The sequence below is a fragment of the Otolemur garnettii genome, unplaced genomic scaffold (genome assembly GCF_000181295.1).
Source record: "Otolemur garnettii isolate 467f Iridium unplaced genomic scaffold, OtoGar3 scaffold00122, whole genome shotgun sequence".
In the NCBI taxonomy this organism is placed as follows: Eukaryota; Metazoa; Chordata; class Mammalia; order Primates; family Galagidae; genus Otolemur; species Otolemur garnettii.
Window position 1 is genome coordinate 1,426,104 of NW_003852517.1, and position 23,079 is coordinate 1,449,182.

The 23,079-nt window shown below is 41.8% G+C and overlaps 1 protein-coding gene and 1 pseudogene across 8 annotated transcripts in view; one reads left to right on the forward strand and one right to left on the reverse strand.

Annotated features, from left to right (window-relative positions):
- PHLDB2 (pleckstrin homology like domain family B member 2) overlaps positions 1 to 23,079 on the forward strand; it is a 219,377-nt gene that overhangs the window by 97,411 nt on the left and 98,887 nt on the right. For 6 of the 8 annotated variants that reach the window (XM_012810047.2, XM_023517840.1, XM_023517841.1 and 3 more), the window contains exon 2: positions 9,054 to 9,167. The exons of 1 other annotated variant lie outside the window; for it this stretch is intronic. In XM_012810047.2, the coding sequence (XP_012665501.1) occupies positions 9,101 to 9,167 (67 nt within the window). In that variant the 5' untranslated portion in view covers positions 9,054 to 9,100. Of the gene's footprint in view, positions 1 to 9,053; positions 9,168 to 21,275; positions 21,319 to 23,079 lie in introns of those variants that run through there. One more of the 8 variants, XM_023517842.1, reaches the window with a different exon arrangement.
- On the reverse strand, positions 13,540 to 13,665 carry LOC111727769 (annotated as a pseudogene).

The following is a 23,079-nucleotide window of genomic DNA, read 5'->3' on the forward strand; positions in this document are numbered from 1 at the left end:
TCTATAAAATTATGAGATAGCATACAGATTAATAGAGTAATAATCTATACAGCTTCATGAGTATATGTAAATATTTTGTTTCTAAATGTTATGAATAAAGAAAATGGCCAAGAGAGGCAGCACATCCCAGAGTGTAAGCATATCGTTGTCAGCAGGAAGGGTGGTGTGATCCTAGGCAACTAATTATACTTCCATGTCTTATTTTATAGACTTCAAAAAAAAAAAAAAAGCATGAATTTTTTCAAAAGTCACTATACCCAATCAGAATCTAAATAAAAGGAAATTCTAGATAGCAGAATCACAAATATTGCAGAGACTTCTGTATGTGCCTTTTAAAGTTTATTATTTATACTTACCAAAAGCAATGTATATTGAACATTTAAAAGGATTTAAAAAGAGACTTTTATGTATTAAAAAAATCATTGGGCCTTGGAGATATTATTCTTTTAATAAAACACCCGAGTGTCGGCTCAGCGCCTGTAGCTCAATGGCTAAGGCACTAGCCACATACACCGCAGCTGGCGGGTTCGAATCCAGCCTGGGCCTGCCAAACAACAATGACAACTACAACCAAAAAATAGCTAGGTATTGTGGCAGATGCCTGTAGTCCTAGCTACTCGGGAGGCTGAGGCAAGAGAATAGCTTAAGCCTGAGAGTTTGAGGTTGCTGTGAACTGCGACACCACGGCACTCTACCAAGGGTGACAAAGTAAGACTCTGTATCAAAAACAAACAAACAAAACACTCGGGTGTCTTGAACATTTGTTTTGTTCAAGACATTTTCAATCCTCAAAGGGAAAAGGGGTCTGTCCAGTGGCACATTTTGAGGGTCAATAAGCTAGAAGGGGCCCTTGTGCAAAAATGTTCTTAGAGCCACCAATTTAAACCCATCTGGCGAAGCAATCAGTAATCTGTAGTAAAACACTGGCTTTCTAACATACCACTATGAAGCCCCATGTAGGATCCATTTTTATTATATGCTTACCTTATATTCAATATGTCCTAATACACAGTATTGTTCAAGGCCAAATTTGAATAAATGCTGATTGTTTCACATAAGAACAGGCAGACAGGGATATCTATGGATATCTATCTATATCCATCTGTCTAGACACATGCAGAGATGATATAGGTATACAGATATAAATATCAATATGGATGCAGACATAGATATATCCCAGGTTAAAAATATAAATAAGTTCAAGGTGGGGGTGAATTAGTGAAGACAGTTTCACAAGTAGGATGTATTATTTACCAACTCATATACTAGGTTGAAAGGATTAATTATAGCTGAATCAGATAGATAGCATAAGCTAGCTTTTAGGGTGAACAAGGCTGTGTCAGAAAGAATTGCTCTCTCTAATCCTAGCACATATTTCTGTGATGCTACTTACCACAAGCATTGGCTCAAAAGTCTTGCCTTTGGCCCTGACAGCTCAGCTGCAAGCTCTCTCTATACCGACCTCCCCCCTCTTTGTAGTGCTGTGGTGTCATAGCTCACAGCAACTTCAAACTCCTGGACTCAAGCAATCTTCTTGCCTCAGTCTCCTGAATAACTGGGACTACAAGCATGTGCCACCTTGCTCAGCTCGTTTTTTTCTATGTTTAGTAGAGATGGGGGTCTCACTCTTGTTCAGGGTGGTCTTAAATCCCTGAGCTCAAGCAATCCACCTGCCTTGTCCTCCCAGAGAGCTGGGATGACAGGCATACCCCACCATGCCTGGCCACCTCTCTTGTCCGAGCTCTACAAGAGCCATAACTTAGAAAGGCTGCTCAGGCACACCCTGGGCTGCTGCCCAGAATGGCCACAGCCCTAACGGCATTCTACGACTTTGGCACAGCCATTGCTTTATACCAAATACACATTAATCTACATCTAATCTTCCCGAAGCCAACAATCTTTTCAGACTTTACTCCTGTTAATGGCACTGATTACTTGTAATGTTATGAAATTTACAGATTTAATTTGTTCTTATATTTTTATTTTCAAAAACAAAAAAAAAATCAATGGGTATAATTATTCCAATTAATCAAAGTAAATATTTTAAGGCCAATCCTCTCCCACACAGTTCTATCTCCAGGTCCTGGGGGAAAACATCATTAACTTTAGTCTTGTTCCTTTCTGACACTTAGGACTTTCTCTGATTTTAGTGAAAATCAGATGACGTTTATACACACACTCACTTTCACAACTTGCTCTTTTCTCTTAGAACTTATAATTAAGGTCAGTTTATATAGATTTACCTCCTTCTCATATTATTCCTTTGTATGAACTTATAGTACTCGACTTAATCATTACCTTGCTGAGGGTATTTCATTCTTTAAACGTGGTACCGTCACAAACGCTGCTGCTGTGAACAGCTTTGAACATACTCATATAACTCTAAGGACTTTGCTCTCATGTCTTTAGAAGACAGACTTTTAGACTTGAGACTGCTGCATCATAGGGTACCCTATGAAAGCAACCTTTAATAAATGCTGCCAAATTATTGGGGCAAATTTTGACTTCTTTTCCTTTATTCTGACCTTTTCCTTTGTAGACTCCAACCTAGTCAATCAAGGTCCATGATGGAAACTTTCTTTGTAATTTCATCCTGCCATTTGCTCCTGAGCTGACACCCATGTGGTTACATTTTTTAGATCCCATTTAGACCCAAAATACATGGACACTGACCTTAGCTTCCTAGGATTTTTAAAAAATATGTATCATCTTCTTATTCTAAACATTACTGCCATATTCTTCTCAAATCTCCATAAGCCTCTATAATCTTCCTCTATAATCTTCCATGAGCCCCTACTGACTAAAAGTGAACCCAAATTGTGCATTCAAGATCCTTCACAATCAGGCTGCAGTCCTTCTCTCTTTATCCTCATTTCTCCTATTTAAAAATTTAGGAGAAGAAGAGAGAGAGAGAATGATTGATCCACTGTGAGCCACACATTCTTAGATACTTCCATATGCTTTAAAAATTTAATCCTCATGTCAGTTTCAAAGTGAGGAAACTTATGGATTGGGGAGAAAACTTATTTTCCACCATCATAGCATCTAGAGCTGTGGTTTGAATTATAGTATATCTGACTGTGAAATGCAATTTCTTACTATCACCCAATATTTCAGTTCAACCCAGCATTTTTTCAACACATACTACATGCAAAGTACTTTAGTAAGTGCTGTCTATAGAGGACTGAAAATGTACAAAGAATGGCTCATATCCAGCATTTAATCCTGGCACCTGCCTGCCCAGCCTTAGCTCCTTCCAGGTAGTTGTGCTTTGTGCCCAGTGCCCTTGACCCTGGTAATAGCTGATCCAAACAAAGGTAGATATTCTTGTTTTCTACTGTTACATAACAGACACCCTAAAACTTGGTGCCTTAAAACAATGACAATGTTTATTCTGCTCATGAATCTAGCAGGGGCTGTCACCAGGAACAACTACACCCAGTGACTCCACGCAGCCTTTTCTCATCTCAAAAGGGCCAGACGGAAGCTGTTTTGGCCTTTTAGAGCTTAGCCTGGGAAAGCACTTAGCATCACTTTCACTGCATTTACAGGCCTGACCGGAGACAAGGGGAGAGAGGGATCCCCCAGGTCATGATGGAAGAGCATGTGAGACGGTGGGGCCGTCACGGCCACAGCATCTACAGGCATGCCAGGGATCTGTCCTAGGAGGATAATCTGGCACAATTCTGTAACTTAAGAACAATTTAGAGACTAAAACAGCTCCTGGTGATTAACCTGGTAGGACATTATGGAGAAAGAAGAGAGAGGGCATGTGTTCGCTGACGTCACAAGGCAGACAGAAGTCGGGGGTAAGAACAGGAGTCCTGTTCACCTCTAGCTCCCCAGCAAAGCACAATGCCCAACACACGGCAAATACTCCAACAATGTGTCATGGGAAGAAATTCACAAATGACTGGAAAAGAGGAACATAAAAGGAGGGATTAGCTGGGACGGGAGAAGAGATTCTGCGGCAAAGTTCCAGTTACAGCTTCCCACTGAGATGTCGGAGTCTGAGAGACAGTTAGGGATGTGGATCTGCCGCTCAGAAGAGAGAGCGAGAATTAGGGGCGGGGCGTAGGAAGCCATGAACAGACAAGTTTGGGCTGCGGATGAGACTGTCAGGGAATCTACGCCATTCAGGTGGAATGATGCAGTGGCTCTAACTGTAGGCTTAGAGTCTGAGCCCCTGGATTTAATGTCTGTAACACCGGCTTCGCCACTTACCATGTGTTTTCTTAAGTTTAGTTACTTAATATCACTGTACCTCAGCATCCTGTTATAATGTTGTTATAACAATAAAACCTACTTCAGAGGGCTATGTGTTAAGTGGCATAATGCCCGTGAAGTCCTTAGTATACAGACTGGCATACAACATAAAGCAAAAATCAAAGCACACTGGGTATCATAACTATTCTAAGTTTTTAAAAAATATTTAGTAATGAACATAGAAATAGAGAATAAAATTGGGCATGAAGGCCGTATGCAACCTTGTATAAAATTCCTTACGAAAGTTTGCAGTTACATTAATTACTGAGTTGCCTAAGATAAAATAGTTGCTGATCTGTCAATAAAGAGGGAGTGACCTGGAGAATAGTATTTTTTATATCACTTATTCATAAAGTCTGCATTCTTTGAGATACTATACTTACATGTATCGTGTCCAGAAAATGTGGATGCTGGACTCACATAAATTTGGGAAATGCTGGATTAAACAAAATTAAACAGGTATGGCCTTAGAGCCTATACTAAATGCATAGACTACTCTGAGCCACGGCTTGCAAAGGAGATTTGTGGAAACCACAGGGTGCAGGTAATAAGGAACAGGCTGACGCAGATCTGGGTCTGCCTTTTGCCTTTGTCTCTTCCTATTGCTCTGGGACAGGTTCTTTATGTTTTCTGAGTCTTAATTGTATTTTCTATAGAACAAGGGGAAAGTACCTAATGTATGGATTTGTGGTGAGGATAAAAAGAGGTAATGTCAATAAAACACTTAGCACACTGCCTGGCATGTAAGTGCTCAATAAAATGGCTGTTATTCTTATCTGTCTGGTCTTTAGCAAGGTCACCTCTTGCCTCTGTCAATAATTCTTTCCTCAGACCATAAGCTTCTATTTGCTTCTTTTAAGAATAATTTTTTAGAGCAGTTTTAGGTTCATAGCAAAATTGAGAGGAAGGTACTGAGATTTCTCTGTTATCCCTTGTCCACATGCAAAGCTTCTACCTTAACACCCCACCAGATTGGTGCTTTTGTTACAACTGACGAATCTACACTGACAGTATAATCATGCAAACTCCATAGTTTAACTTGAGGGTTCATTCTTGTACATTCTACAGTCTATGACTCTAGACAAATATATACTGATATATATCACACATATCCACCATTATAGAATTACACAGAGTTTTCACTTTTCTAAAAATCCTGTGGAGCTTCTTTTTTGAAAAGTTTTATTGAGACATGATTTACATACCATACAATTCGCCTATTTATATTACAGTTCAGTGGTTTTTTAATATATTCGAAGTCATCCATTGCCAAATTTTAGAACATTTTCCTCATCCCCAAACTACATACCTATGCAGTCACTCCCTATCTCTCCCCCGTCTCCCCCATATCCAACTGAGGCAACTTCTCATCTACTTCGTATCTCTGTAAGTTTACTTGTTCTGGACATTGCATATAAATGTGATCTTTTGTGACTAGTTTCTTTTATTTTGCATGTTTTCAAAGTTCATCCCAATTGGAGCATTGCATCTGTACTTCATTCCTTTTCATAGCTGAGTAATAGTCCTTACAATAATAAACCATACTTTACTTATCTATTCACCTGTTGAAAGACATCTGAGTTGTTTCAACTTTTCTGATAGTATGAATAATGATGCTATGAACATTTTTTAAAATTTTCATATGAGAACATATGTTTTCATTTCTTTTGAGTATATACCCAAGGGCAGAATTTCTGGGTCTTATGGAAGCTCTATGTTTAACCTTTTAAGGAATTGTTGTCTAAAGTAGCTTGTTTATATTTCCGCAAAAACCCTGTGAGTGTTCCATTTTCTCCACATCCTCTCCAACACTTGTTATTACCTGTCTTTTTCATCTTATCTATCCTAGTGAGTGTGAAAAGGTACCATATTGTGGAGTTAATGTGCATTTTTTTAATGGCTAATGATGTTCAGAATCTTTCCATGTGCTTATTGGCCATTTGAATATCTTCACTGAAGAAATGTCTATTCAGAATATTCAGATCATGGTCAACATTTTGGGTTTTAAGAGTTTTAAAAAATATGTTCTAGATATATTACTTACTGGACATATAATTTGCAAATATTTTCTCCTTTTCTGTGAATTATCTTTTCACTTCCCTGATAGTATTGTTTGCAGCACAAAAGTTTTTAAAACTTTTTAACATAACTTATGGAAGTCCATATTTCAGCATTTATTTCCTACAGTAATATTGATCATGGGAGACTTGGCCTTGTACTTCACTGATGAAAGTGAGGCCCTCATCATGTAAAGATCCTCTACTCTTGACCCTTTCTGCCACACAGCTATAGACCTACATGGGCATCTGTTCTCACCTCTCTCCTCTGTCCATTGTCTTGAGAGGAGGAACACTTCTAGTCAGGATTAACAGACTAACTGGGTTCTTGCCCCCATCTTCTCTCTCGTAGGACACGGTTCCATCACTTAATCCCCATCTTTCTAGATATTTAACATTTCCCTAAGCCCGTGAACCAGCATAACTTTCTTTTTCCAATTTTGAGAAAAAGGAAAACTTCTCATGACCTGCATCCTCCAAATATACATCTATAGGCATATTCTTTACCTTGAACTTCACTTGGATGTTCTGCAGATATATTTCAACTCAGCATGTCCAGTTCTAAACTCCCTTCCCCACTCCATATCAGCTTCACTTCTTGTATTTCCATCCTCAGATAATGGCACCATCATTGCACTGAGCTGGTCTATGCAAACCTGCCCCAAGGGCTGAGAAATCTGAAAGCCTGAAGAAAGAGACTGATATTCCAGTTTCTCAGAAAGAAACATTTAGTAGGGACTTAAGAACAGAAGTTGTGGCTCAGTGCCTGTAGTTCAAGTGGCTAAGGCACCAGCCACATGCACTGGAGCTGGCGGGTTCAAATCCAGCCCAGGTCTGCCAAACAATAACGACAACTACAAAAAGTAGCCGGGCATTGTGGTGGTGGGTGCCTGTAATCCCAGCTTCTTGAGAGACTGAAGCAAGAGAATCACATAAGGCCAAGAGTTGGAGGTTGCTATGAGCTGTGATGCCACAGCACTCTACCCAGGGCGACAGCTTGAGATTCTGTCTCAAAAAAAACAACTGAAGCTATGTCTTGAATTTTCTGGGCCATAATGAAAAAAGACAGTAGATCCCTGCACCATTACATTACCCTCTAGACCAGGGGATATGTACCATAGGCAAGAAAAGTTGACCTCTAGGGGAAGGGGAAAAATGCTATGTGAATCTTCCTAAGAGAAGAATTTGTGGTCTAGTTTTTTTTTTTTTTTTAACCTAAGGACAGGAGTCATAGTAATAGTAGATAAATCTTAGAGGTAATCTCAAAACAGGGGTTAATCAGCAGTCAACATGGCAGATAAACACCTAAGACGGGGTTGCTTTATCCTCCACAATCATCCACCACTTACCCAAATCACACTAGACTCTCCCCTGTGCCCAATTCCCCATGTCCATAAATCATCTCAGCCTCATGAGTTTTATCTCCCATCTGTATCACACTGCACGTCACCATCTTAAACAAATGTCCTTGTTTTGTTATTTAGCATCTCTCCTTGAACTAATGTATAGACTTCTTTTTTAATTTAATGTAAGACTTCCAACTTGTCTTTCCTACCTCCACTTCTGCCACCTATTAAAATTTGTCTTCTATAATACATCAAGAGCAATTCAAACAAAACCTGATACTTTTTTATCATTCAAATAAAAGATGAGAATTGTCACCTTATGAAGTAACATGCATTTCTGGTTACGTGACTTTTGACAACTCTTTTATTCCTCCTCAGCCTCTGGCATCTCATTAGTGAAATAAAAAACAAATGATAATACTTAGTCTGAGAGCATTGTGAGAATCAGCTGAGAAAATATTTGACATAGTAGGTGCACAATAAATGGGAGCCCTTACTTACATGACCAGGGGATCATGTCATCTTCTGGAGCATCTCAGAGCCTGCAGAGAATACTGGACGTAAGTGACCCGTGGGAGGCCCAACTTAAAGTCAAGAGTATCTTGCAGAGCTCTCAAAAACAATGATTCTGGTTTCCTTCCCTATAAGATGAGACTTTGTAAAAACTAGAAGAAATAGTAAGACAGTGTACTAAGAGGGTGACTGGCATGGTATAGAAAATAAGCAGCAAAAAGCCTGGTCCGGTGGCTCACACCGGTAATTCTAGCACTTTAGGAGGCCAAGCCTAGAGGATTGTTTGAGGTCAGGAGTTTGAGAACAGCTATACAAAAGACCCTGTCTCTTAAAAAAAAGTAGAAAAATCAGCCAGGCATGGTGATGTGCACTTGTAATCCCAGCTATTTGGGAGACTGAGCCAGGAGGATTATGTAAGCCTAGAAGTTTGAAGTTGCATTAAGCTATGAGGACACCATTGCATTTGACACAGAACAAGACACCGTGTCAAAATGAAGAAAAGGAGAAAAGAAAGAAAAGAAAAGAAGCAGCAATAAATGCAAGGAGAACTAACTATGCTAAGAAACTAGCCCCTCTTTTGGGCTAAGCATTGCCCATTACTAACTTGCTAAAATCTGCTTTTTAAAAATTCGGTAATTGTCCTATCCAAGAGTGTGCTTTTGTTTTTCCTTTTTTGGTGCTAGTGATGTTTAAGCTTTCTCATTCTACAGGGTAGCTAGCAATAGAATAACAGAGTTATCTGGGGTGTCTGTTTTTCAACTTCAGTAGCAGTTACGCCCAACAGATAAAGTTGTGTTGACCTTTAGTTTTCAGAGGTCAGTTCAGCTTTCAACTTCCCAGTCACGGTATCTCTCTTTCTTGCTGAGTACAGGCTACACGGATCCCAGTTGCTCCTCAGAGATTCAGCAGGAGATCCCGATGGAGGAGGATAATACCCAGAGAGAGGAGCCCCAGGAAGATGGTGATGGTGATGTGCGCCATTTTGGTGAGAACTCTTTCAGCGTATACCTCATCATCAGAGGTTTTCAGTACATATTTACAAATATTCGCTCCATCATAGTGATTGAGAATGAGGTGACATTTTTCAGTATAAAACTGGGAGTCCAGAAAGCACCAGAAAGATGGCCTGAGGCTGGCAATCCCAGCCAGAACTTTGGTAACGTGCTAAGTCACTGTTTCTTACCTTGCTGAAGACATGCTGAAGTTTGATTTAGCCCAGGTGCAGAATGATAGGAAGACAAAAGCAGCCGACGTGGAGAGGTGTTTTCCAGTGATTCATCAGTCATTCAGGAATCCAAGCCCACACAAAAGGGGGTGTGATGGGGTACATAGAGAATGACAAGGAGTTTTTAGGCTCTATCAGAGTAGCTAACTCTACCGAGGAGCCTCCAATCCAACTACTCATAATTCACAGAATTTGTGGAGCTAGTTGAAATCCTAGCAAAGGGTTCCCCTGACACTTGAAAAGGAAAGAAATAGACTTACAAATGTATATTTCCCTCATTTTTTATTATACTTCAGATGATCAAGTATCAAGGGGGCTCAGGGCTATGCTTGGATATCTGGTTTCAGTCCCTCTCATCAGTGTTTCCTGTGGTCTCTCTCTCTCTCCTGTCTTACTCCATTACTGTGTTATGGAGGCTGGCAAGTTTGCAATCTGTGGGGAGTGTGTATTTTTGAGCAGACGCGGAAGATAAAAGAGAGAAATTGAAATACAATGATGTGAAACACTGGCACCTAACCAAAACAAGGCATGAACTTGAGGAAAGCTTTCTGGAGAGGATGATTTTGAAACTGACGATTTCTGGGTGAACTGTGGTTTTAAGGGAAGCAGTAAACAAATGTGGACACATGTGAATGTCTGAAAATAGTAAATTATGATTGCAACACTCCTTCCCCGCAGGAATAGGAAGGGGGAAATGTAAGCTACTATGTGGTAAAATAACCTAAACAGATGACTTTTTTTATGTTTGTTTATTTGTTTTGATACTAACCCAAGGATTCCGGGTTTATTTTATCCTAAGTCTCTGAGACGTTACTGAAGAATTCTAAGCATTGAAGTAATGTGATCAGACTTTTAGCAACAAAGCCCAATTCATGTGATTATTCAGTAAATATAGTATCAGTCACATATCAAGTACTGAGAGGTATTGAGGATATAACAGCAAACAAAGTCAAAGGATCTCTGCCCTCACAAAGCTTAGAATTTCATGGGGAGATGGTGGAGAAGGCTAATGAAATAATTCAAATTTGTAATTGGTACTATTGAGCTTGACTTAGGAGCTTATTGTAATTCCAGTGTCTGCCCATTCCTGCCCCATCCAGCCATCACATCCTCCCAAGCTTCAAATACTGAGAATTACCCAGTAACTGCCCCATAGTTTTCCCTCCATGGCCAAATGCACAGGACTTTGAATTTGATCCTTCCAGGCCCTCTCTACAAAATCCGGATCTTAGCGTTTACGCTGGGCTCTTCAGCTTCCACTGCTTGTGCAAGCCTTGCTTAACACGTGCCCATGGATTAGTGAGGTCCCATGTCTCCTTGACCACTGGGCTTGTCCCTGGCCCTCAAGAAGTCAGAGTTGAAAATACTAGGTAATAAGAGAAAGCAAAGGGGATGGGGAGAAGAGTATTATTGATAAATATTAAAGAGGTAAAATTGATATGATGTGGCCACAGGTTGGTAACAGGAGCTAAGGAAGAATGAGAGACTGAAGGAGTTTTCTGTGCTGGAGAGCTGGATGACTGGATATAAGAGAGTGCCCTTTACTCAATTATAGAATACAAAAAAGAAGGTGGGCTGAGGGGTGCACATGGGGGAAGGTGACAATGATCTGAACATGTTGGGCCTGCTGGGCACAATGGATATCACCCATATCACCATGCAGGTATATAGGATGTGATCCCACATTCCCCCTGTGTTTCCCTCAATCTTCCTCCTTTCTTTCAGCAAGAAAAGGAAGGTTTAATAACCACATACAACTTAGAGGAGTAGCAGCTGCTTCTTGGAAATCTAAAATGTTGGGTTTCAAGGCAGCTGCCTAGATCCTTGCTTCTTGGAGTGTTCTAGGTTGAAAAATGACCAGGCACCCCAAAGTAAGGCAAGCATGAAAGAAAGTTTATTGAGAAAGAGAAAGATAGGATTACAGAGTAAGAGCAAGATACTGGCTTACAGACCAAGATCCATCCTGGTCCTGCATAGACAGCGAATGGGGCCCTCATTGTCATGACAAAGAAAAGCAAGGAGGCCGCTCCTTCTTCCTTGTACTGAGGATTGTGGCAGCTGGGATGGAAAACAAGGAGCTGATATTTCCCATAGGATCAAAACATTCAACTATTTACAAAGTCATTGAGAATCTAACATGAAATATCAATGGCCCAAGTAAAACTTTTTTTGAGAACTGATTACCAGTGAATTATCCATGAAAGATATAATGCTCCACCAATATGGATTTTTCAAAGTCACCTGTAAAGACTTTCCCACCTGGATAGTCTCACTTTGACCTGGATGCAGGCCAAAACTAGCTTTTGCTACAGGAAATCAATAAATCACATCAGCGATTGCTTTGATTATATTGCTCATTGATGCTCAAGACACTAGAGAAGTTAGAGAAGTGGGAAGCGATTAGGCAATTCCCCCAACCCCCTTGGTCAGCACAGCAGTTGCTGAGAGATCCTCAGACCTTCCCTGGGAGAGGAGACAGAAAGAGCACCAGAAAGTTCTGCTGGCAGGCCTGGGGTAAAAGGAGGAAAACACACCCTTCAAACATACTGTATTTATATTTGCTTTGTGACTAGTGAATTTATTTCAATACGATCATGCAGCGCATAGCAATGGTTCAGTCAGTGATGGGTGGATGTACAGTGGTGCCTGTATGATTATAATGGAGCTGAAAAATTCTTATCACCTAGGGACACTGTAGTCATGGCATTGTAGCACTTTACCTTTCTTTTCTATGTTTAGATACACGAATACTTCTCACTGTGCTATAACTGCCTACAGTACAGTAGCATGCTGCACACGCGTGTAGCCTAAGAGCAATAGGCTATACCCTCTGGCCTAGGTCTATGCCACACAGGTTTGTGTAAATGCTATGAGGTTTACTCAATGATAAAATCACTTACTGACACTCAGAACTTACCCCTGTCATTAAGCAACATACAACTATAGATGAAACTTTTCAATTGTGCGTTGTTGGGTTGCTAAGCCTTTTCATAAGACCAACTTCAATACTGACATTAAATGTGCAGTAGAACCACATACGCATTTTAAAGTTCTGGAGTTCTTATGACAATTTTGTATACAAAATGCTAATACTTTAAGAATCAACCTCTGGAAATCAATAGAATTTCTCTTGGTTCCAATTTAAAAGACACAGCAAGTGAATTTTAATCATCTTCTTTAGGCATATTTATAACTCACAGAAATTCCTGGTTCTTGGGGATTGTGAGGAATTCAAATGAATCAAAAAGACCTGCACTGGTCACAATATCACTGTCACCATCAGAAGTAAATGCTTCAAACACTCATTTAAACTTACGAAGCACTAACACTAAATCTCTAGTGAGAGCTAAGTGCTATATAATAAAGTTTTCATTAGTTTTCTTTTTAATTCTCCTGAGAGAAGCAATGAAAGTATACTCATAAAGTAGAGCATTAAAAAAAGGTCAAGTAAGTATCCCTGAGCCCCTGGAGACAGACTTAGCTAATTGGAATATTGTCACCGAATTTCTAGTCCAATGCTGACCCAACATAACAAACATACCTCTTCATACTGCTTTCTTTCTTAAAAACTTTTTTCTGTACTTTAATGGATGCAAACTTGCTTATTTCTGTGAGAATTTTAGGATCTGTGACTACAGAGTTATGATAATATGAAAAAATGATAGTAGTCAGGAGTGAACAGAGAGACTTAGTATCTTAACTGGGGCCCTAATGACTGCTCAGTTGGGCAGCCTTAATTTGGGGCTGATGTTTTCTTTAATATAGGAGAGAGAATCAGTAGGGCTTTACTGGAGTCTTTCTATTTTTATTTTTTTAGAGACAAGGTCTACAGGTCTTACTCTGTCACTCAGGCTGGAGTGCCTTGGCACAATGACAGTTCATTGCAGCCTTGAATTCTTGGGCTCAAACTATCCTCCTGCCTTAGTTTCTAGAGGAGCTGCAACTACAGGCCCAGGCACTTTTTTTTTTTTTTTTAACAACAGTGTCTCACCATGTGGTCCAGGGTGGTCTCGAACTCCTGGGCTCAAGTAATCCTCTTGCATTTGCCTCCCAAAGTTCTGGGATTACAGGTGGACAACACAGTGCCTGTCCCCTGACCTTTCTTTTTTTATTTTTGTTTTCTTGTTTTTCTCCATGTGTCCAAGGTATGAACCAGGCATGGGCACAGACTAAAAGCCAAGCTGGCATAAATAGGGGGTTGCTTTGACTCTGGCTGAGATGAGACAGGACCACCAGCCGATTACCTAGGACAAGGACACACCACTTATATCAGGGCCAGGACTGTTTTTCCCTAGCACTGGGACATTAGTTTTATCGTATACTCAGTCATAGATGTCTATTAGTTTGAAAAGGGAGACATGAATGGTTAGTCCATTGGCACAGTTAGGCAGATAGTGTGCAGAGGGCAACAGGATGCATATACCGAACAACAAAAACAAAAAGGGCCTTGATAACAAAAAGGTTTAGAACCACTAACCAAGGGGAGAAAAACCCAGAGCTGCCTTGGTTCTCCACAGAGGAGGAGTTCCTGGCACCTTAGGGGCTGAGCCCTTAGGTTTCAAGGCTGAAGGAAGTCTCCCTTTCACCCTCTGGGGTCTGAGTACCGCCAGGAGAGGGTTTTCTTCTCCAGCCAGAGGGACCCCCATGCCATAGGGTTCCACAAAGGCAGGGGCAGGCCTAGAGGAAGGAATCATCCCCTAGGTGGGGATGGGAATCGAGGGGATTCCTTGCATCAGCAGCTGCCCAAAGCAGACTCGGGGGGAACAGATGCTGCTAAATGTTGTTTCACTCCCATTTGGCCGCCTCTGCCTCGCCCTCCCCGGTGCCCTGAGCCAGGAGTCTTTCTTTCAGTTTTGGGGCTGGAGTTCATCTCTCTTTTTCATCCTAGCCCTGTATAATCAAGTCCTGCTTGCTACTCAGCCACTGGCTCTTCCTCTATTTGTCAGGCTATGAGGAGCCAGTGCAGGTTTAGAGTAAGGAAATGACGTAATTAAAATGGTATTAGATGTGAAACCTAAAATTCAAAGCTCCCTCTTTCCCCTTTCCTCAAACCTGGCCCCAACTCCCTAGGTCTTATCTCCGACTCCTCCCTCCCCAGCTCAGGCAGGCATATTACTCACCATTTCCCAAACATTCTTGGCTAGACCTCCTCCTGCCCTGCTCTAGCTATTTCCTTTGCCTAAAGGCCCATGTTTTTTCAACATGAAGTTCACATGAGTTGTGTTCTCATTGGGCACAGACATACCTTAATCCAAACTCATTTGTACCACTGCTTTTGCAGTGTAGATCATGTTTCATTATCACATTACAGTTCTATGCTAGGTAGTAAACTCCTTATATACTGACATTTCATAGTGTCTTATTTTAGCTCTATCTTCCAAACATCTAGGCATATGGTGTGAAACAGAGTAGCTACTTAGTAAATTTACCTTTGTTTTAACATCCCTCATGTTCTGAATGGGGGCCTTTGCTCAGAGTTGTTGGAATCCTCCAGCATACTGAGGTCTGGACATAGCTGACACACCAATGTGGACATCTGTCCCTGCCTAAGGTGGCTCAATATATATTACATGTGATGTGCAATAAATCTTGTAGATAATATATGATATATGATATTTATATTATATACACACATTATATATGTTTTATACACATGTCATACATATATGTGTACATATGCATAATATGCTAGCATTGTTCCAGGCAAGGGAAAGTTCACACCCATAATGCTTTGAGTCATCACTAACTCTTGAGCACCAGCTACATGCCAGATACCATTCTAGGCATACTAGGAATACAGCATTGGAGAGAACAGAAACACATTTCCGCATAGTACTTACATTCTAATGAGGACAGACAATATGTGATACTAAGGACAAATTTGAAATCAAGGTATGAGATAACTGGAAGGATGGCAAACGTTGATGAAATGAAAAATAAAGGCCAACAGAGAGAAGAGAAACTGAATTTCCTTCAATAGCAAAGAGTACTGCTGTTAGAGTGCTATTTTTTTTCTCTGATAAGCGGATAAAATATAAAGAAACTCCTTCCCCCCCCCCCACTTTGCAGGCAGAGTAGACCAGTTCAGGGTCCTTGAGTGATTAGAAAAGTGAGGCAGATAGGTTAATCTACAGGGGACACACACACACACACACACACACACACACACACGGCATCCTTTTCCTGCCTGGTTGCAACACAAGCTCACAGAAAAGACTGGGGGCAGGGCAGGAAAAGAACACTTGATGGAGAAATTAATCTCATTCTCCAAATGGATTTAGATTTTTCTTATAATTAGAGAACGAATCTTGTAATAGATTAAACATAAAGCAGCTCATTAAACTTATTGAGGAGACAAAATTGAAGTATTTGCCTTTTTGTGCTCCTGGGAGGTTAAAGTTATTTCCACTTTAATTGTGGTTAATTTTCTGGTGTTAATTTGAATAACTAACATGTTATTTATGCTTATATAATTTAATATACATTAGAGAACACGGAGTAAAATGTAATAAGGCTGTTGAAATATAGACCCATCACAGATGTCTAGAAAAGGAGGAAGAAGCAAAATCTTTTTAACTATTATAGAACAATTTAATAGTAAGCTTGACTCTGAGCCTCCTAGCAACAAGGATACAAAGGGAAACATTGATTTACATAGTTTTCCTTAACAACTGTTGCAAATCCAGTGTGAAAATAGATGAAGGTAGCTTTTCTAAGAAATGCCAGTACATTCATTTAGAGTTTATCCAAGTACTGCGTTCTTTAAAAAATATATGATGCAGAATTCAATTTATATAGAACAGTGTGCAATGGTCACGGTCAGTAACAGTTCTGCAGAAGGGCAAGTGTGGTTGCAAACTACTCTTTTGAGTGTTCCCTTTGTGCTCTCCATCCCTTGTGCAAAGAATTGTACCTGTATCATCGCATTAATTTGTAAAGTATGCAATCTTATATTTCAGAATAAACATTTGTTTCTCAATGAGGGTAGATAATACACTCAAATTAGTTGACTAGTAATAAGGCTTAAGTCAGAGTTTAAAACCCAAGTCTGCCTGACTCCAAAATCAGTGATCTTGTCACTGCACCCTGCATATAAAACCTTCTTGTTTCTTTAAATAGAACTTTAGGACCAGCAGTTGTTCCAGGAATTGGGCTAGGATGAGAATGGACTGAGTTATTAGCTGCAAAGATAAGTTAGGCTATCGGAGCAGCGAAAGAAACAGTTACTCAGGTTCAGGACATAAAAAGTTAGTCAAGTGCAACCAGTCTTTGCCAATAAAAAGGAACAATAACAAAAACAATTCCAAGTGGAATAACTCAAAAATAATTCATAATATCATTGTATTGAATACTCCACCTTTCCCCACCGAAGAGAGTAAGTGAACAGAAAAGATCAGGCTACAGGGATTACTTGAGTTCAAAACCAGCCTGGACGACATAGCAAATCCTCCATCTTTACAAAAAAATAAAAATTAAAATTAAGTCAGTCATAGTAGCCTGAACCTGTAGTTCCAGATGTCAGGGAGGCTGAGGTAGGAAGATTGCTTGAGGTCCAGCGTTTGAGGCTGCACTGAGCTATGATCATGCCACCTGCACAGATCAGGGACCACTATCGATCCTGGAGAGGTGAACAGAGAAGGAAGGTCCGTGTAGTTTACAACACCGTATCTCTAGTGGATGACGGGGAATGGCAGAGAGGGGGAGGGATGGATTTGATTTTAAAGAACCTAGGAAATGAAAAAAGTAGAGCTTCTTTCTTTTCTTTCTTCTTTCTTTAAAAATCATCATCATCATTTTAAAATGTCATAATAATAATGAAAGTTGTTATATATTGAGGGCCTTCTACGTATTTTAATATGCTGGAGTCCACATATATCCTTAAATTTAACACTTTTATCTCGAGGGTGGTCTCTACCATCTTTGGACTGCTATGGCATTTTGAAAGCTGTTGAAAATCACACTGACTCATTGGGAGTGAGAAGCTTGTCCTGGGTTCTGATATTTTAAGAAGTCACATTAAATGAAAACGTTTTGAGCCCCTTCTATGTATCAATTCTGGGAATACGGTTCACATAGACACGAATAAAATGACCCCCAAGGTCTTCTAGGAGCTTGGATATAGTAAGGGACACAGATGTTAACAGATAAAACAAGGCAGTTAGGGACCTGCTGAGGATTACTCTTTGTCCTGTAATTAGGAATTATCTATTATACAGAAATGTCCCTTGATAAAACTCTAGAACCACATTGCCTGTGCCAAAATTCTGCCTTTGCCAACTTACTAGCTGAGGTACCATTGACTTCTCTGTGCCTCATTTTTTCACTTATAAAATGGGAGTAATAGCACATTATTTCGTAGGGTTGCTAAACTAATTAATACTGTTACATATTTGGAAGAATGCCTGAGGCATATAGTGATTGTTACTCTCAGTAAATGTTGGCTATTTTATTTTTTTAGACATGAATATTGGAAACCTAATTATAGTCATTTTAGATAACATTGTATTTTGTATACATGCTCCTGGGACGTTATTAGGGAAGATTAATTGTCTCTGAGATGTCTATATAGTCAAGTGTATTGCTGGCATTGCTCTAGGCAAGGAAAAGTCTGCAACCATAATGCTTTGCAATCATTTCTGACGGAATCTACATTCTGATGAGGACAGGCAAAAAACACAATAAAAAGCTGTATTTTATAATATGATAGAAAGTGGTGATTCTGCCTGTAAGAACTAAAGTTTATCGGTAGGGAAAATACATTTCAAACCTTAAGGAGAGCAGTCAGGGGAGAGCTGAGCAACACAGTGGTACTGCAGTCGTGTCTGAGGGAAGGGAGGGAGCAAGCCATGCAGATGCTTGGGACAAGGGGATTCCAGGCAGAGAGGACAGTGAGCACAAAGGCTCTGACACGGAAGCGTGCTTGTCCAGGAACCTTGTCTAAGGCATATTGAGACCTTCGCAGTGGGGCAAAGCCAGTGATTTAAGAAAAGCAGAAGACGAGGTTATAGACTTGTAGCTCGTATGTTTATTTTCCTTCTGGGCCACTATACGGTCTTTGGCTTTTGCTTGAATTGAGATAGGGACCACTGCAGAATTTTGAGCAGAGAAGTGATATGAGCTGCTTAAATGTTTTAAAGGGATCACTCTGGTTGCTGCATTAAGAAGATCCTTCACAAGGGCAAAAGACAAAATATGGCAAGGGTAATAAAGTCAAGACATCATGGAATTAGACCTAGGTAGTAAGTAACAGAAGCAGTAAGTAGATGAATTCCGTACTTATTTTGAAAACAGAGCTGAAAGGATGTCCTGATGGATTGGATTTGAAATGGAGAGATAGAGAATATTTAGGATTACACTAAAGTTTTAGCCTTGATACAGGGAAGACTTCAATTGGGGAATGGTGGTTGCAGGAATTTCAGCATTTTAGTGTTGAAAATGTGTACAAAACTTGGCCGGCATGCCAAGTGGGCAGTTGCTAGGGAGCGTGGAGTTCAGGAGAGAGGGTGAGGCTGGAGGTAAGATTTGGGAGTCGTCAACGCATACATGGTATTTAATGCTGTGAGACAGGATGAGATCACCAAGGCAGTAAGTGTAGATAGAGAAGACAGAAGGACTGGAGTGGGAACTCTGCCCACTCCAATGTTCAGAGGCTGGGAAGAAAGAAGGAAACAGCAAAGGAGACTTGAAAGGAGCAACCAGAGGTGTAAGAGGAAAACTATGAAGATGTTGTGTTATGGAAGTCAAATTGAAGTGTTTCTAGGAGAAGGCAACCAACTGATAATAGCTGCTGATAATTCAGGTAAGCTGAGAAACAGTCTTTCAATTTCATAGTTTGATCTCAGTAAGGACAGTTCTAGGGGCAGGGGAGAAACCAAGCCTGGTGGGAGTAAATGGGAAGAGAGGATAGATGGCTTTTCTTAACTCTGTAAAGGAGTTTTACTGTAGCTGGGAGATAAAAGGGCAAGTGGCTGGAGGGGGAAGGAGGGTCAAGAGAGTTTTCTGCTCTTTAAGATGAGAGAAATAACATGATTTTATGTTGATGAGGATGGCCCAATAAGAGGGAGAAACTGATGATATGGGGGGAGAAAAGAAAGTTGCTGGAGCACTTAACCATTGGATTGATCAGTGTATGTTTCTCTGGGTCAAAAACCCAAGACAGAAAACAACCATTTCTATAAAACCCAAAGCATTCTGTAGGCGAGGCTCTCTCTCCCTGAAATTAGAAGTCAGCACACCTGTAATCCCAGCAGTTGGGGAGGGGGGCGGCTGAGGCAGGGGGATTGCTTGAGGTTGGGAGATTGAGAGGGACCTGACTGAGAGCAAGACTCCTACAAAAAATAGAAAAATTAGCCAAGTATGATGACAGGCACCTGTAGTTCCAGCTACTTGGGAGGCTGAGGCAGGAGGATCACTTGATCCCAGGAGTTTGAGATTGCAGTGAATGAGCTGTGATGATGCCACTGCATTCTAGTCTGGGTGATAACAGAAAGACCCTGTCTCCAAAAAATAAAAATTAAAAATAATTTTAAAACGTTAGACTTTTACTTGCCCAAATGAAAAGTGTGTTAAATAAACTATTTGTTAAGTGACTACTAAGTTCTATTCATGGTGCCAGCTACCTTGCATATTATCATCCAGAAGTTTATTAACTGCCCTGCAGCACTGGTACTCTTACAACCACACTACAGAAGAAAAAGCTGTTGCTGGGAGCTAAAACAATGTGCTTAAGCATCAGTAAGTTAAATAGTCTGCACTTCTCCGTGCTCATCCTTGCTGTTGTGAGATCCTCAAGGGCCAATATCCCTCATCGGTGTAACCCCACTGCTTCGCCCAGACCTTGGCAGAAGTTCACGTTCCTGCGTGCCGAGACGGACTTCGGGCCACACTAGGTCATTTCTTTGCCTTCCAAGTAGGCACCAGCCGGAAGATGTTAACATCCTCACATCAGCATTGTTTTCTCTGGTTACAGCAGCTCAGAAAATCAGTTGGAAAATATAAAACTTTTCGAGAGAGGGCTATAGGAAATTCAAATAAATGAGTTTAAAACCGTCCTGACCCCAGCCCTTTGCTGAGAGCGTTCTCCAACGATTATACAAACTCGTTCTGTGACGCATCGGGTAAACTTGCCCAGGGGCGACCTGTCAGGAGGAGGTGCGATCACTTGGAGTTTCCAGTAGAAACTTTGTTGTCCCAAGAGGAAATCATCACCCGAGGACGTTTATCCTCCCGCCCTTCTTCCAGCTCATAAAAAAAAGCCTGCCACAAAAGTCTCTACGGCTTTGAGAAGCTGGCGCTCGGTGATGGGGTGATGGGGCGAATAGCCAGGCCCCTGTTGCAACAATAAAATCCCCAACAGCAAATTGCCCGGGAGTGGGGTGGGTCACTAACTTCATAGCTTCAACTCCCTCTGCCTGCTGCGGTGGTCACGAAGGGGATCTGGGGTGCCGGACTGAGCCGCGCGGAGCCCACCACCGTGGCTCGAGGGGGACCGCACGGTGTGGAGTGGAGAACCGAGGGCGCCTTTCCTTTCTCGCCGCTGGGACGGGGTAGCACCGAGCTCCAGGTGAGGACCAGGCGGCGATCGGCCAGGAGGAGGGGGCGGTGCTGGCCCCGACCGCCCGCAGAGCTCCCCGGGGGCGCCGCGTCCCCCGCCGCAGAGTTGGTCGCCGCCGGTTGCGCAGCGGAGGGTTGGGGGCGGAGAGGAGGCGGTGGCGGCCCCGGCAGAGGAGGGACGCGCTGACCGAGCTCCGGAGTCCGGAGTGGCCGGCGGGCTCTGGGTTGCGGCTGCTGCAGCTGCGGGGCGGGGGCCCGGGCTGGAGGGAGGGGAGGGAGAAAGCGCGGGCGGGGGCCAGCGCCAGGCAGAGGCCGTCCGGGCCGGCGGGGAGCGGAGACTCGGAGGAAAGATGCGACGGTGAGTGGGCGCCGGGGCGCAGTTTCTTTGCTTCTCTCGCAGGCTATAAGGACAAAGCCTGGGCTGGGGTCGGTGGTGCCCAGGCTGCGCAACATTAGGGGGCCCCGAGTTCCGTTGTGCGTGAGTGTGGGGGGCTAGTTGGATCTCCAGTTGAGGAGGTCCTGGACAGGGCGTGTTCGAATAAGGACGATGCTTCTAGGCAGATTGTAGGAAACAGAAAGGATTTGGGGAAATTTGGGGGGCAACTTTTACCGACAACTCTGGAATGTTCGTGGAGAGAGGGACTGACATCCTCAGGATAGATCCTTGGGAAAGATAAAGTTGGGGCGTGCAGTTCAGGGGAGATCCTCTTTGCCCCCAATATCTGGCTAACCGCTTCTAGTTCCACTTTGTTTCAAGAGCGAAGCTCTGGAGTTGGATTTCCTCAGTGCCTCTGATTCCTCTTTGGCCTTGGACCCCGTAAAAGTTTCTAATGTGGCTGTCTCCCCACTACAGATAGTAGCTAGAAATCTTGGGACGCATTTGACCCTTTGTTTCTCCGGCGCCCTGAACGAAAAAGACGCAGCTCAAACGCTGCACTTTATAGCTCAGCCCTAGCAGTCATCACTTATTAAAGCACCGAGGACCCGGCTAACTCCCGCCACCACCAGGAAATTAAAAGGCTGACAGGCTGTCCCTCCCAGGCTTGGGGTTTCCTGTTTGAAAGAGCTTGGCAAGTGGAACCTGCTTCCCGTAGTTCCTCGTTTACCTTTCTTGTGTAGATGAGTGGAACGCGCCCGCAGCCTTTTATGTTGGTAGACTAGCCCGGGGCTGGAAGTCCTCTGGGCTGGCCCTGCCCTCTTCCCTAGAAGTCCTCTTGAGTTCTAGAATGCACAGCTAGTCACAGGCGCAGCCGGAGTTGAGGCATACAAGTATGGAGTCCTTTTAGTATAAACATTTGTCAGCCACAGTTCCCTTCCTTATATGAATGTGTAAGTTACAGGTGTAGATTTTCAAATATTGGATGTGTACTTTGAACTTTCTAATTTGGTTTAACTCAGGAGTTTGAGCTATGTCTCTGGGATTCTAAGATTTTCGTTTAACTGGCAGAGAGCTAAATGAGGTTCACAATTTCCGAAGATAAACTTTTGCCCTGCAAGCGCTTGAATTCTTGGTTCCTGGTAGGATAGCAACAGGGTAGTCGGATTCGGGATAAATAAAACTTTATAGTTGCCCACTATTTTAACAGAATGGTATATGCCTTGTGCCATTGCTCTTCAACGTGTAAATATTTGTTTGAATAAAGAGCTAAGGTTCTTTGAAAAGTAACAGTTGTGTCTATTCATGATTCCCTTTTCATATCCTTGACTTATTTAAAAGAGGGGTTTTTTTTTTTACCTTATACGTTTAATGTGGAAATTCAAACATTTTATGTACTTAAGAAACTCTGTAAAGTCTCCAAACCTTTTTATAACTGGCAATTCCTCTAATAGCAAGGACGAGTTGACTTTGTGCTCTTAGTTGACTAGTGTAGCCTTCACCTCCTGAGACCCAGAGGTTTGCAAATCCCAGCTTCTCTCACAAATGGAAAAATGAGATGTTTGGTTAAGAGCAGTCATCATTTCAGGCAATTTGCAGACCTCAGTCTGTTTCATGCAGCTGGCAGCTGCTGTTCTTTTTGGTGCTGTGATTTTCTGGGGATTGGGGGGATGTATCCTGGATCCCTGTTTGAAGTGGGGGAGGAACACATGCTTGGGAAATTGAGCTAAGAGTTGCTTACTC